This window comes from Formica exsecta, unplaced genomic scaffold (assembly GCF_003651465.1).
Source record: "Formica exsecta isolate Colony F162 unplaced genomic scaffold, ASM365146v1 scaffold47, whole genome shotgun sequence".
Classification (NCBI taxonomy): domain Eukaryota; kingdom Metazoa; phylum Arthropoda; class Insecta; order Hymenoptera; family Formicidae; genus Formica; species Formica exsecta.
The window spans coordinates 631,454-647,059 of NW_021851936.1; the positions used below are offsets into that span (position 1 = coordinate 631,454).

The following is a 15,606-nucleotide window of genomic DNA, read 5'->3' on the forward strand; positions in this document are numbered from 1 at the left end:
TTATTTATATTTATACTAAAACAACCGTATATAATAAATATTATGAGTATATATATAAAAACGTGTTTTTAATAATTTAATATAAAACTAAATAAAGTGGCAAATAAGACTAAATATATATATAAATTTTTATTGTCAGCTTGAAAATATAGTTATTAAACTTATAACGCGTAACATATTTTTACATTGATTATAACATATAATGCTGAATTTATATTTTTTTTGTGGGTGCATATACAGTGGCGTGCAAAAGTTTTCGTCCAGTGACATTTCGTACTCTAATTTATTAAAAAAAGCCTAATGACTTTTTAACCATTATCAGGTGCGAGTATATCATATAGGAAACAAAATAATATAGTGAAAGAATATTGTTTATGTTTGTAAAAATATTTATAGTTATAATTGTTATATTTACAAAATGTCACTGGCCGGAAATTTTTGCACGCCACTGTATATACTATACATATATTGTATATACGTGTGTGTGTGTGTGTTAAACTATAAAAATATTAAAAGCTCTTAAAATCGAATATAAAAATCAAGCATTCACGCATGTCATTCATTTTTTAAATTACACGTTCTAGAAAGAAATAGAATAATACCATTCCAAGAGATTAACAACCGCCTGTATCACAACATCACCGTTCCTGGCCCTCCGTAACTCATTTCATCGAAGTGCCGTTCTGTCGACATCAATTTACTTTCTGACATGCATTCGCAAGAATAAATACTGCGACAGCAGCTCCTTTAATCTTGAGGACTGGGACAAATGAGTTATCATCATCAAACCATCGCAGACTAACAATATTAGTACATTTTTCAAGCCGCAGTTCGCATATCATTGATTTTGGACATTTAAATATAAATTCATCGTAGAAAAAAATCAGATACGTATTTTCCAGGTATAAATTTGACATCAAAAAGGCAACTATGTGTGGAAAAAATTTGACGTTTTGGTATTGTGCGCTTTGTCTTCTCGTCGCTTCGTCATCGAATCCTCAGCAAAATTTCACAGACAATAAAGAGAAAAATAATAATTTGACAGTACGATATGAGATAGACGCGAATCCTACGACAAACTATGGCAACAAAATGAAAACGCTGCCATATGATTTGTACAAAAAGTCTACCAATAATACGCAATATGAAGATATGCAATATGAATCTCGCATCATTTCCAGCAACGATCGCGAAGATGATAATTCGATACAGTTCAAACTCGATACGCACTCCATACAAAATCATGAAGGTGATAAACAAATTCGGATGGAATCTAGCACGAATTCAACAAATGGCAACCATAAAAGAAATTTTACGACACAGGAAATTTATGAAAACTTGATGAGAATTGAAGAGAAAAATGATTCTACATCGTACGAGTTCTCAGGAAATTTCAGTAAAGATAGCAATATAAAAATCGTCGTTTCATACGAAATGTGCTTCAATATTACTTGCATTCAGCTATGCTGTCCTCTCGGCGATCGTCTGGTTGATAATGAATGCCTCTCTGAAGGAAATAAATACTTCTTCCCGAACGTGTACGGATACACGAACGATTCGTTGCAAAGCGAAAATAAGACGGTGAATGAATTGTTTCAGCTTGTCGTCTACGATCCGTGCCAGAATAAAGACCGGTTTTCCGATGATTATCAGTATGATTTCATGTTCTTTGCCAATGGTTCTCTCTATTTACCTTATTATAAAATATTTGTCAAATCGACATCATATTGTCTTGCCATCGTGGATGGGGATAAGTACGAAGCGATTATCTGCTCAGAGACTTGTGACAATATCTTTATTACGACAACCGATAATGACATTTCGTCGATTGAAGACGATGACATGTATGATTTTGACGATGATGAAGACGATGTCAATGATCTCGATGATATCATAAATATAAGTTTTCGTATAATGTCTATGTCATTTTTGGTGCCAATATTTCTGATATATTCCATATTGCCAGAGCTACGAAACGTACACGGCTTCTTATTGCGCAATTACAGCGGTGCATTGTTTGTCACAAATACAATTTATATTGTGAATATTCTAATAATTGGTGAAGCGGATGCTGTACATTATACAGTCTGTATTACAGTCGGTATAGTATATTTAAATCATATAACTATACAATTATTATAGCATATATATATTACAAACATATTAATGTATATATTCGCGTATTACTTTTTGATAATTTGAATATATCTTTTATTAAAAATGCAAGAATTAATGTGAAATTTAGTGAATGATAACACCCTACTCCAAAAGTTGCGAAAGATAATCATCACGCATGCTCGCGATACGAGTGCGATACCCTATGCCAGCTGCTTCGTCGAGAAATGCATTAAATATTACAAATGTTACGCCCAATTGATAGCAGCCGTTCGTTTTGCGCGATAAAACTTTATGCGAAAATAAGAGAGTACGTCGTAAAATGCAACGATGTATCTACGCCACTAATAGAAAGAGAGTTACGTTGTCTTACAAATAAGATCGTCGAATTTTTTTGCTGTTCAAGTTTCTTCGTACTTTATAACGACAATTGCGTTCACTTCGCGTAGCGCCCACATCCCAGATAATATACTCCACATAATTTTCTATTATAAAAAGTGAAAAGATAAAAAAAAAGAGAAAAGAATGTCTCAACATTTTCCGTACTTCTTACTGACACTTACAGCAACCAATAGAAACCCGAATAGACTAAATACAATACCAAAATAAAATACCAGTCCCAACATCATTAATGTGAATGTATTTTCGATATTAGATAATGTTACATGTTGCATGTTGCATATTTAATATCTGTATAGAGGAGAGTTCCTTCATGGGGAAGAAGACAAAAAAACTTCAGTCATGCACAAAAAAAATGTGGCGGTAAAGACGTACAATGTCCCGTAAGTATAAATTATAAGAATATCGTGAATGTCTATCTTGAAGGCACATTTTTTTATAATAAATGTTAATAAATACGGTACTATCAAACGTACTAACGGCAATGAGTCTGCACGTTGTCGCGCAGAGTGCTATCGAAATCTTTGCGCGATGCCAAGCCAACTAGTCGGTGTTTGAAATTTTCCAACTGACCGCAGATGTGAAAAATCGTCAATGCAAAAAAAGAGTCCACCGATGTGTAAGTTATTGCGCTCAGTAACGTTGTCACGGCTTGGATGATAAGAGTGAGCTCGAATTGCGGGCTCTTATCCGTGTCATAGAAATAATACGCCTGCAACGGTAACAGTCTGCCGTGATCCGTGAGATTCGTCACGGGCCGAAAATGTAGACCAAATGACGGAAGAATGATGAGCACGGTGAACACGAATATCATCAAAGCCAGTATATCTCTGTGTTATTTCAGTATATCGACAATTCTTCGGTAAACACAAACTAAAATTAAAATTTAATTGAGCAAAGTTTTATATCTCTGTTTAGAGAGAAAAAAATATAAAAAAGAAATAAAAGCATAACAAATTTTACATTCAATAATGTAAGGCTTTAATATATAAATCTAAGGACTAGTATTCATAGATTCAATAACTTAATAAAAATCGGAAAAAATTCATTATTTAATGTTTTCAGAGACAAATAAAAATGCGAAAAATTGTTGACTTTGTAAATCTGAATGCGCAGCCTGAAATCGCAAAATCGAAATAAAAGATTTATCCATTAGTCGAGCAGCAATATATAAATACAGAAAGATAAAATATATTACTAGAAATACAACGTATAATTAATGTATAAATTAATTCTATTATTGTATATAAATATTTTTTTTTTAATTGGTACAATAAGAAAATAATACACAAAAGCTTCTTGCAAAAATTATATATATTGTGAGTGAAAGTACGTATGATAAATGCTCGTTACCTTTGTAACCTGAATGTTTGGTAATGTCCATATCGAAGACTAATGAAGAGAAACTCGCTACACCCTACTCCAAAAGTTGCGAAAGATAATCATCACGCATGCTCGCGATACGAGTGCGATACCCTGTGCCAGCTGCTTCGTCGAAGAATGCATTAAATATTACAAATGTTACGCCCAATTGATAACAGCCGTTCGTTTTGCGCGATAAAACTTTATGCGAAAATAAGAGGGTACATCGTAAAATGCAACGATGTATCTACGCCACTAATAGAAAGGGAGTTACGTTGTCTTACAAATAAGTCCGTCGAATTTTTTTGTTGTACAAGTTTCTTCGTACTTTATAACGACAATTGCGTTCACTTCGCGTAACAAGAGATAATGTTACATGTTGCATGTTGCATATTTAATATCTGTATAGAGGAGAGTTCCTTCATAGGGAAGAAGACAGAAAAACTTCAGTCATGCACAAAAAAAAATGCGGCGGTAAAGATGTACAATGTCCCGTAAGTATAAATTATAAGAATATCGTGAATGTCTATCTTGAAGACACATTTTTTTATAATAAATGTTAATAAATACGGTACTATCAAACGTACTAACGGCACTACGGTACTAACAAACATAAATATAATATGATAGATATGTAAATTACATAGTTATCTCATCAAAAATAGGTGTGAATGTTGCCCTTCGATAAACATAATAAGAACATGACTATTAAAATATTATATATACCTTGACGATTTTTTAAATTTGGACGCATAGATTGTATTACATATCGTTAATTTATAATTATCATGTTTTTTACTATAATAAACTTAATATACATAAAACACATCTTCGTCTCTGATATTATTGATTAGTTCCACTTACGCGAACTAATAGAAAGAAGTATCTCACAATTAGCTTTTTGTAGGTGGGAATACTATATACATATAAACATTTAGAAAATATTACTTTTATATTAATTTAATTTAAACAAATTAATTCTACACATTCACTCTCTCTCTCTCTCTCTCTCTTTCTCTCTCTAACCGATATAGTTATTAATTTTTGGTCTTAATTTTCACTCATTGGAAATATATTATTATTTATCCTCTTTCAATTTCTAAATAAATGATATAACTTTTCTCATGCTTCAATTTCGCGATTTGCTAGTAGAAACGATATATAACCGGCCGACGTTTTTAATAGCTGAAAAACATACTTGTATATTTTTATCATGTAAGATTTCGCTTAAAATTGCAAAAAGATATTTTGATTACAGATTATTAATTATCTTACACTGCAGAATGTAGTCATCGTTAATGGAAATATTTTTCCCGCGGTGATACGAAAAGGTTCGCTGGTTCGTATCATTAGTAAAATCAGGGTTCTTGCCTCTTTTGGTTTCAATCTGTACCACTCAAGATTGCACATAGCGCGATATATTGCCTCGCACTTACGTTAGCACATACAGTACATAAAATATAGATATACATATCTCTGTGTTATTTCAATATATCGAAAACTATTCGGTAAACACAAATTAAACTTAAAATTTAATTCAGCAAAATTCTTTATCTCTGTCTAGAGAGAAAAAAAACATAAAAAAGAAATCAAAGCATGACAACTTTTAAAAAATTAGAAATTTAGATTTAATAAATTAGTTGTATTTAATATGTCTATACTAAAACAATCGTATATAATAAATATTATGAGTATATATATAAAAACGTTTTTTAATAATTTAATATAATACTACATATACTAAACTGGCAAATAAGACTATACATATACCAAAATTTATTGTCAGCTTGAAAATATATTTATTAAACTTGTTGTAATGCGTGATATATTTTTACACTGATTACAACATATAACGCTAAATTTATATTTTTTTGTGGATGCATATAAATATAACTTACTTGTTCCTTTACAATCTCCCCGGCGCTGCAATAAAGAAACGTGTGCGCCAATAAAGTAACAATACCGATCATCACGAAGCATATTCGTTGAGGGGACATGTTACTTATCTCATCGTCGCCAACTAACACCTAGATAATACATCTTGTTAATTAATAATATTATATGTGCGCGCGCGATCGCAGGTAATATACTCTACATAATTTTCTATTATCAAAAGCGAAAAAAAAAGAGAGAGAAAAGAATGTCTCAACATTTTTCGTGTACTTCTTACTGACACTTACAGTAACCAATAGAAACCCGTATAGACAAAATACAATACCAAAATAGAATACCAGTCCCAACATCATTAAAGTGAACGTATTTTCGATATTTGCTGCGAATCTATAGATATAAAAAACACGCGTTTTTAAAGATTTTATAAGAATTACAATAATAAAATTAACAAAATGCACATGAGCTTAATTATATAGTTCAACAAAAAGTAATTTTGTTTTCGAACACAAAAAAGTAATCATTTTCCTAGAGTTTTTTTATCTCCAACTTTGACGACTCCAGCTTTCAAGTTACTGAAAAAATAATCCATTTTTGCAACTTTAACCACAAATTTCTCAAAATTGTGATGTAATGGATTCGAACGTCGCAATAAATAGCGTCAAAAAAACTCTGAAAAATAATTACCTATTTCTTGTCTTTTTCTCGTTGTATTGTATTATCGTACATAAAAATATTTTAATTTACTGATCATTTTTAATAATAAGTGAAATTCGTAGAAACACCTTATCAGTTGTATATGAGTCTGCATGTTATCGCGCAGAATACTATCGAAATCTTTGCGCGATGCCAAGTCAACTAATCGGTATCTGAAATTCTCCAACTGACCGCAGATGTGAAAAATCGTCAATGCAAAAAAAGAGTCCACCGATGTGTAAGTTATCGCTCCTAGTAATGTTGTCACGGCTTGGATAACAAGAGTGAGCTCAAATTGCGGGCTCTTATCCGTGTCGTAGAAATAATACGCCTGCAACGGTAACAGTCTGCCGTGATCCGTGAGATTCGTCAGGTATCGAAAGTGTAAACCAAATGACGGAAGAATGATGAGCACGATGAACGCGAATATCATCAAAGCGTATCCGCAGATCACGATCAGTCGGGCAGCTCGAGCTCGTTTGATCATCACGTACCTCTCTCTGTCTACCCTCAACTCTACCCAATCCTTTGCCATCATCCTCACGATGAATGAAACAGCTTGAAAATTTAATAAAATCATTCGTTTATTTCTTTTCTTTAATGTACGTAAAAAATTATTAAGTTCTGTTTTTAATATTATATATCTAAAGACATCAACACATCACATAATTTATTTCCTTATAATCTATAACTATAAATCTTTCTCTCTCTTTTCTTCACACATACATAATTAGAATTATTATGAATTAATTATTTGAATATATATTGATGAAATGTAATTAAATTTTGAAAAACTAAAATTATTGGAAAAATATATAATATTAAGAGAGAGATTGTATATATTGCTTTATAATTTTTTGTATGTAGTTCTTGGTTTTTTCTCTCTTTCTCATTCTTTCTAATGTCACAGTAATAATTTCAAACATACCTGTACGTTTCCATCGCATGATGATCAGTTTTAGCGAAACCATCAATAAAGAAAAAGTAACTTGGAGGTTGTCTATCATGAGAATCATATCGCCCCAAACACGTATCAAAGAACATATGAGAGGAACAACTGACAGAAAAGTTACTATAACGAAAATAACGCTCACGCGAAGATCGGAAAGGAAACTGTCCTTAGCTGTTTTATCGGTTCCGGGCCATAAACCGATCACTTCCAAGCTGATCCGATGTAGTTCAACCGCCCACACAAAATCTAACAAAATTTTATTATAAAATAGTTAAAATGTCAAAAAATATTAAATATATCAAAAATTTAATAATTCAATAATGTAAGGCTTTGATATAAAAATCTAAGGACTGGTATTCATAGATTCAATAACTAATAAAAATCGGAAAAAATTCGTTATTTAATGTTTTCAGAGGCAAATAAAAATGCGAAAAATTATTGACTTTGTAAATCTGAATGCGCAGTCTGAAATCGCAAAATCGAAATAAAAGATTTATCCATTAGTTGAGCAGCAATATATAAAGACAAAAAGATAAAATATATTACTAGAAATACAACGTATAATTAATGTATAAATTAATTCTATTATTGTATATAAATATTTTTCTTTTGAATTGGTACAATAAGAAAATTATACACAAAAGCTTTTTGCAAAAATTATATATATTGTGAGTGAAAGTACATATGATAAACGCTCGATACCTTTGTAACCTGAATGTTTGGTAATGTCCATATCGAAGACTATAATGAAGAGAAACTCGCTACACCCTACTCCAAAAGTTGCGAAAGATAATCATCACGCATGCTCGCGATACGAGTGCGATACCCTGTGCCAGCTGCTTCGTCGAAGAATGCATTAAATATTACAAATGTTACGCCCAATTGATAACAGCCGTTCGTTTTGCGCGATAAAACTTTATGCGAAAATAAGAGGGTACATCGTAAAATGCAACGATGTATCTACGCCACTAATAGAAAGGGAGTTACGTTGTCTTACAAATAAGTCCGTCGAATTTTTTTGTTGTACAAGTTTCTTCGTACTTTATAACGACAATTGCGTTCACTTCGCGTAACAAGAGATAATGTTACATGTTGCATGTTGCATATTTAATATCTGTATAGAGGAGAGTTCCTTCATAGGGAAGAAGACAGAAAAACTTCAGTCATGCACAAAAAAAAATGCGGCGGTAAAGATGTACAATGTCCCGTAAGTATAAATTATAAGAATATCGTGAATGTCTATCTTGAAGACACATTTTTTTATAATAAATGTTAATAAATACGGTACTAACAAACATAAATATAATATAATAGATATGTAAATTACACAGTTATCTTATCAAAAATAGATGTGATTGTTGCCCTTCGATAAACATAATAAGAACATTATTATTAAATTATTATATATACTTTGAAGATTTTTTAAATTTAGACGCATAGATTGTATTACATATCGTTAATTTATAATTATCATGTTTTTTAATCTAATAAACTTATTATACGTAAAACACATCTTCGTCTCTCATATTATTGATTAGTTCTACTTACGCGAACTAATAGAAAGAAATATCTCACAATTAGCTTTTTGTGGGTGGGAATACTAAATACATATAAATATTTGGAAAATATTACTTTTACATTAATTTAATTTAAACAAATTAATTCTACATTCTCTCTCTTTCTTTCTCTCTCTTACCGATATAGTCATCAGTTTTTGGTCATAATATTAACTCATCGAAAATATATTACTATTTATTCTCTTTCAATTTCTGAAAAAAATAATGTAATTTTTCTCACGCTTCAATTTCGCGATTTGCTAGTAGAAACGATACATAACCGGCCGACGTTTTTAATAACTGAAAAACATATTTATATATTTTTATCTGTGCGAGATTTCGCATAAAAGTGCGAAAAGATATTTTAATTACAGACTATTAATTATCTTACACTGCAGAATGTGGTCATCGTTAATGGAAATATTTTTCCCGCGGTGATGCGGAAAGGTTCGCTGGCTCGTATCATTAGTAAAATCAGGGTTCTTCCCTCTTTTGGTTTCAATCTGTACCACTCAAGATTGCACATAGCGCGATAGACTGCCTCGCACTTACGTTAGCACATACAGTACATAAAATATAGATATATACAGGGTGTAACTAAACAAACGCATATGGACAACACTATCAGATACAGAACACACAAACATAAGTTAATTTTAATTGTTACTTATATATAACACATGAGATTCTAGTTTTGTCTTTCTTTGGCAAAAAGTCAATTAAGCTCGAAAATCATTAATGCTTATAGAAACGTATACATATATATATGAAATATATAAATTGAAGTATAAATATAAGTTAATAATTCTTTAAGTGTATGTTCTTTCTTTTGGCAATTAAGTTCACAAATAACATTAAATCAAGAAACGTGAGATTATGATGTATATTGATGCGAAAATATATATTTCTAAATATGAACTGATTGAACATCACTGATTGATTGCGATAGCACATGACGCGTTAAATTGATTAATTAAAATTATTTAATACATTTTGAATAACATGTATTAACATACTTACTTGTTCTGTTATAATTTCTCCAGCACCGCAGTAGAGAAAGGTATGCGCTAATAGAGTAACGACACCGACTATCACGTAGCCTACTCGCGAGAAAGAGACATTATTTTCTGCGTTAGTGACCACCTGATAAATACAACATATGTTTTACTATTTATTGAAAAATAGATTAATATAAATTTATCGAGATATAAATAAAAGTATTATAATCACAGATAAGATATCATGCAATTTTATGTTTTAATTTTTTTTTCTAAAGAAAGCGTGAAGAACAGACATTAACAATTTTAATGCATGTCTTATTAAACTTATACTTATTAAACTAACATCTTATTAAACTTACACTGAGCAACAGGAATCCATATAGACAAAATACGATACCAAAATAGAATACTAGACTCAACATCATTAAGGCAAATGTATTCTCCATTTTATCGGCAAATCTACAAAAATACAAATCATGTTTAAAGAAAACATATACTCAAAACAATGAGATATATTCAAATATAACCGACGAAGAAATCCGCAAAAATAAAAGAAATGGTAGAAAATCTGCGAAATATCCTACACAATCATGTCGAAGCCTTTACATAAGTACTTATAACATCGAAACTATGCATCTACAAGGAACTTAATATTTAAGAGTTGTAAATTATATAATCTAAATTTTTGTGTAAAGCTAATCTTTTTCATTCAACATTTTTCCCATTGTCATACTATTAAAACCTGCGGAAACCTGATGAGCCGCAGATGAGCGATCACGTTGTTGCGTAGAGCGCAGTTGAAATCTTTGCGCAAGGCCAGGCTGATTAATCGGCGTCTAAAGTTCTCCAGCTGACCACAAATGTGGAGAATCACGAGTCCGAGGAAAGCGTCCACCGACGTGTAAGTTACAGCCGCCAAGAAGATCGTCGTGGCTTGAATAAGAAGTGTCAACTCAAACTGCGGACTCTTATCCGTATCGTAAAAGTAATACGTCTGCAGCGGCAACGGTCTGTCCCGATCCGTGAGATTTGTTAAGCGTCTAAAGGGCAGACCGAAGCAAGGAAGAACGATAATCGTGATGAACGCGAATATCATCAGAACGTATCCGCAAATCACGAAAAGCCGTGCGGTCCGCGCACGCTTCACCATCACGTCCCTCTCCGCGTCTATTTTCGGCGCCATCCAGTCTTCTGCCATCATCCTCACGATGGATAAGACAGCTTTGAAATATAATTATAATTAATCTATTTAAATGTCAAAGATAAATTTATAGCGTGATGATGCGATTTAGAAGCCTGTGCGATTTAGACGACTTTATCCTATATATTTATAACACTTTTATATAAATTCTTCGATTTTTAATATAATATATAAGATATGTTTAACTGAAATGTAGACTAAGATCGTTGTTCCATAAAAGTTTTAATCTATGTTTCAGTTGAATATACTATATAAGTCGAAGAGCAAAAACCTGAAATTAAACGCTTCAAGATTAGAATAATTCTAAGCACATACCTGTTCGTTTCCATCTAATGATAACAAGTTTCAATGAGACCAACATCAGGGGTAACGTAATCTGTAAATTGTCTATCACGAGTATCATATCGGTCCAAACTTGTACAAGGGAGCATATGAGAGGAATACCGGAGACGAACGTTATTATAACAAAAATTATGCCTACGCGAAGATCGGACGCGTAGTTATTCTTAGCTACTTCGTTCGTTTTGGGCCATAAACCGACCAGTTTCAGACCGAATCGATTTAATTCCACGGCCCACTCAAAATCTAACAGAATTTCAACATTAGAAAGCAAAAATATATATAAAGACACATCAAAAATCTAAAGAAAAGCTCAGGGATTTAAAAATCAAAAAGTTTGAGACATTTTAAATAATTTCATAAATCTATTTATTTAATATGATAAAAAATGATGATCTGAGAATTAAATCAATTTAAAATTTAAGAAGTTTAACGTAAAAGAAATATTCACGTATTATATGAGTAAAAGTAGAAATTAATAGAAAAATATAACACATACATATACAAACTGATCCTATTATGCAATAATTATTGTTTTAATATAGCAATATAATATTATCAAGAATTCTCACAAGGTAAATCTCAAGATGAGCGCGAAAAACACGTGATAAAAACTTGGTACCTCTGTAACGGGAATAATATTCGGAAGCGTCCATGGCGAAGACTAATGCTCGGAACTCTATTCCAATTTTCGCCGATCTATGGCAAAAAATTCTCGTCACGCATGCTCACAATGCGAGTATAACAACCTGCTGCTTCTCATCGAGGGATGCATTAAATATTAAAACTGCTCTCCCTCTCAGGCGATTACAATCGTCGGTTTTGTAACAAAACTTTACAGGTATAAGAATATGTCATAAAAAGTATTAACGTCTAATACGATGGAAAAATAAGAAATATTATGTCACATTATTCGCCGAACTTTTTAAAAGTTTTTTCGTACCTTGCTACGCACGTGTACGGAGCAAAAAACATTGGCACGTAAATGCATTTTTAATGGATTTTTATATAGCGAACACGCGAGAACACAGAGAAATTGCAGTTAACAAGAAAAAAAGGCATCGCATTACACGTTCTTACGCGTATTTTTTGAATATTTATTGCAAAGGTATATGCGTTGATATGACACATGTATATCGGATCGAGTGGACTATATACATAGTTGTATGTATGTATGTATTATATACATAATTGTCTTTAGCGTCAATGAAGTACACTTATATACAATATTGAAGTTTTTCGCGCATGTCTTCTTATTCCGAGCTCCATTCTCATCTCCTCCGATATTTCGTTCATGTTTTTCGCTTGGTAAGATCTGCCTAAAAGACTGTAAAATCGCAATTTTATTGCATAATATAAATTGTTTGGACACATCATCATTATCAAGTACAAAATAATACGACCTGTTTTCTGCATATCGAAAGTTGCGCCACTGCTGCGAAAACCGACATTGATAAAACTCCAATTGTAGTATCCACGTAATTCATCTTATGAATGCAGCTCACAAAATTGAGATTCGGTAAGATACAAACAAAAATCTGTAATTATTTTTCTAAATTTTCTATGTTCATATACACAGTAAACATATGAATAGAAAAGAAAAAATTTGAAGAATAGATTTGCTTTCTTCAGATCGAAAAGAAGGAAACACACGAATCTCAATTTCTTTTCGGAATGTTTCTGCCGTTGACACTATCTCGTGTCACATAATCACATGATAATACTTTTACAATAAATATCATACATTGAGATGTAAAGAATTTAAAACTTTATTTCTGCAGTAATACTAATTCAATTCTCATTTTCTTGAATAACTGAATAATAATATATTATTATATGAACTCTTAATTCCACATTGCTAGTATTTAAGATACATAGCTAGCCAATGTTTTTAATAACTGTAAATAATATATATCTTTAATCAAGATAAGAGATTCTACAAAAGAAGAATTAATGTTTAACAGAAATATATGTTTATATTCTTTATGCGCTTTTTCATTTATATTTGTAACAATAATTTTTTATATTTACGTAGATAGAGGAGAGAATAGTCTCTCTTGCTGTAAAAATTTAATACTAAAAAAATTGTAACACTTAAAAAATATTCTTATTAAATATTTGTTAAAAAACTTAGCAGAGAAAGGAAGATACATTGAATTACAGATACATTTATTAATAATCTTACGCTGCAAAAAGTGGTCATTGTTAATGGTAGAACTTTTCCTGCAGTAATGCGTAAAAGTTCCTTGGCTAGTAACATTAATAAAATAATATTTTTTGCCTTACACGACTCCAATGTATACCATTCAAGATCGCACATAGCACGGTATATTGCATCGCACTTAACAAAAAAAAAAAAAAAAATATGTATATATATATACATATATAATCGTATTAATGAAAAATGGCAAACGCAACAATATACATATAAAAAATTTTTTTAATCTTACCATGAATTCATAAAATTATATATGATGATCGTAATCTTCAAACAAAAATAACATAATTTACGAAAAGACGCAAACATCGAGGTAAATATCCCGAGTGTAAACTTTTATTTTCTTTATAACTAATGTGATTATTGTCTTTTATTAGTAATTTTAACTGGAGAAAAATATATTTATTCTACATATACTCATTTTCTCGAATTAATGTATTATTATATATTATATATTAATATGAAAAACTATATGTATTATTATATGTTGCTACTATATAACACTACTATGTAATACCAGCTTAATTCCTTTAATCCATTATTGCCGATAAAAACGATATATAACCAGCTGAAGTTTTTAATAGCTAAAAATAAATATATCTATATATATTTAAAGATATTTTTACAAAACTAAAAAATAAAATTCTTAATTAAATTGACTACAGTTTCATATTATATTTGTAATCACATTTTCAATATTTAAATATTAAATAATTTAAATTTGAATCCTAAAGATTTATTATTAAAAATAATACTTTTTTGACTAACAGATTTAGTATAATATTTAAAGTTACAATGTTAATACATTTTGAAAAAAGTATTTTATGTTAATATCAATTAAAAAGTACAGGAAGATATATCATTGCATACATTTTCTTTACCTAAATAATAATTTTAATTAATAAATATACACTACTAAAAAAAAATAGGGAACACTTTCCATATTTTAAAAATTGGACTATTTATAAACCTTTGAAACTCGACGAGAAATCATCGTAGGTAAAAAATTAAAAAAGCATTCTGAAGCTTGAAGTTTCAATTGTAACGTGATATCAATAATTTCACAGAAATTTTTTTTTCATTTCTAGAAAATACAGGTTTAGTTTCAAAATCGTGTAACTCGGTCAAAAAAAATCTTAAGAAAATTTTTAAAAAAGCATTTTGTAGGCAAAATGTTGTAGTTTATGGAACTTGAGTTGAATTTTTTGACCGAAATTTTTTTATCCATCTGCAGAGTGTCAAAGATACATAATATTAAGGAACAAAACAATTTTAAAGTACAAAACAAGAAAAATAAAAAAAATTGTTGAGTCCTCCGATGTCGTTACACGTTAAAATTGAAACTTCAAGCTTCAAACCGCTTTTTTAATTTTTTATCTACAATGATTTTTTGTCGAGTTTTAAAAGATTGAAAAAAGCCCAATTTTTAGAATATAAGAGTGTTCTCTATTTTTTTTTTTTGAGTAGTGTATTTCATTACATAGATACAGATAAAAGAAAAACAGTAACACATAAGATTTTAATTAAACTAAGAAATACTAATAATCTTACGCTGCAAAAAGTAGTCATCGTTAATGGAACAATCTTTCCTGCTGTGATACCGCAGGGTTGCTGAACTCGTACCATTAATAAAATAAGATTTTTCGCTTCTTTTGACTCCCATTTATACCACTCATGATCATACACAGCATGGTATACTGCTTCCCACTTAACAAGAAAATTGATAATAATGTATAAATATTCATATTAATTCAATATCGGCCACTTTCAACAAACATTAATAAAAATAAAATAAAATAAAATTTAACTTATATACAATGTATACAGGGTGGTCCTCGTAACGGTCGCCACGATTTTTAAGGCACTTACAATAATCT

General features: G+C 30.6%; 4 protein-coding genes across 4 annotated transcripts in view; 1 reads left to right on the forward strand and 3 right to left on the reverse strand.

The window, feature by feature from the left end:
• Positions 1-930: 930 nt before the first annotated feature.
• On the forward strand, positions 931-2,724 carry LOC115241130. Its single transcript, XM_029816689.1, has 2 exons — positions 931-2,101; positions 2,681-2,724. Exons 1-2 carry the CDS (start codon positions 931-933, stop codon positions 2,722-2,724), a joined length of 1,215 nt encoding a protein of 404 aa, XP_029672549.1.
• Positions 2,725-4,897: 2,173 nt separating this feature from the next.
• On the reverse strand, positions 4,898-8,147 carry LOC115241207 (odorant receptor 43a-like). Its single transcript, XM_029816862.1, has 7 exons — positions 8,117-8,147; positions 7,391-7,660; positions 6,552-7,020; positions 6,053-6,156; positions 5,775-5,896; positions 5,152-5,307; positions 4,898-5,061 (listed from the first exon to the last, which is right to left on the reverse strand). Exons 1-7 carry the CDS (start codon positions 8,145-8,147, stop codon positions 4,999-5,001), a joined length of 1,215 nt encoding a protein of 404 aa, XP_029672722.1. The 3' UTR covers positions 4,898-4,998.
• Positions 8,148-8,711: 564 nt separating this feature from the next.
• Positions 8,712-13,840, reverse strand: LOC115241210 (odorant receptor 13a-like). Its single transcript, XM_029816866.1, has 7 exons — positions 12,134-13,840; positions 11,488-11,757; positions 10,724-11,192; positions 10,331-10,430; positions 9,991-10,113; positions 9,362-9,517; positions 8,712-9,270 (listed from the first exon to the last, which is right to left on the reverse strand). Exons 1-7 carry the CDS (start codon positions 12,165-12,167, stop codon positions 9,208-9,210), a joined length of 1,215 nt encoding a protein of 404 aa, XP_029672726.1. The 5' UTR covers positions 12,168-13,840; the 3' UTR covers positions 8,712-9,207.
• Positions 13,841-14,259: 419 nt separating this feature from the next.
• The window catches only part of LOC115241221 (odorant receptor 22c-like), a 4,760-nt gene continuing 3,413 nt past the window's right edge, over positions 14,260-15,606 (reverse strand). The window contains exons 4-5 of the mRNA XM_029816876.1: positions 15,281-15,436; positions 14,260-14,313 (exon numbers count right to left, since the gene is read on the reverse strand). Coding sequence (XP_029672736.1) covers positions 14,260-14,313; positions 15,281-15,436 — 210 coding nt within the window. The remainder of the gene's footprint in view (positions 14,314-15,280; positions 15,437-15,606) is intronic.

Bases quoted from the DNA above. Each gene is read 5' to 3' on its own strand.
- LOC115241210 (XM_029816866.1), bottom strand. From the start codon at position 12,167: ATGGACGCTTCCGAATATTATTCCCGTTACAGAG. The intron at 10,431-10,723 runs GTTTCCGCAGGT...GTATTTTTGTAG, and splicing joins GCTCATCTGCGGCTCATCAG to ATTTGCCGATAAAATGGAGA. The intron at 9,518-9,990 runs GTAAGTATGTTA...TGCTAACGTAAG, and splicing joins GAGAAATTATAACAGAACAA to TGCGAGGCAGTCTATCGCGC.
- LOC115241130 (XM_029816689.1), top strand. From the start codon at position 931: ATGTGTGGAAAAAATTTGACGTTTTGGTATTGTGCGCTTTGTCTTCTC. The intron at 2,102-2,680 runs GTATAGTATATT...TGACACTTACAG, and splicing joins TACAGTCTGTATTACAGTCG to CAACCAATAGAAACCCGAAT.
- LOC115241207 (XM_029816862.1), bottom strand. From the start codon at position 8,147: ATGGACATTACCAAACATTCAGGTTACAAAG. The intron at 5,897-6,052 runs GTGTCAGTAAGA...TCTAGGTGTTAG, and splicing joins GTTTCTATTGGTTACTGTAA to TTGGCGACGATGAGATAAGT. The intron at 5,308-5,774 runs GTAAGTTATATT...TGCTAACGTAAG, and splicing joins GGGAGATTGTAAAGGAACAA to TGCGAGGCAATATATCGCGC.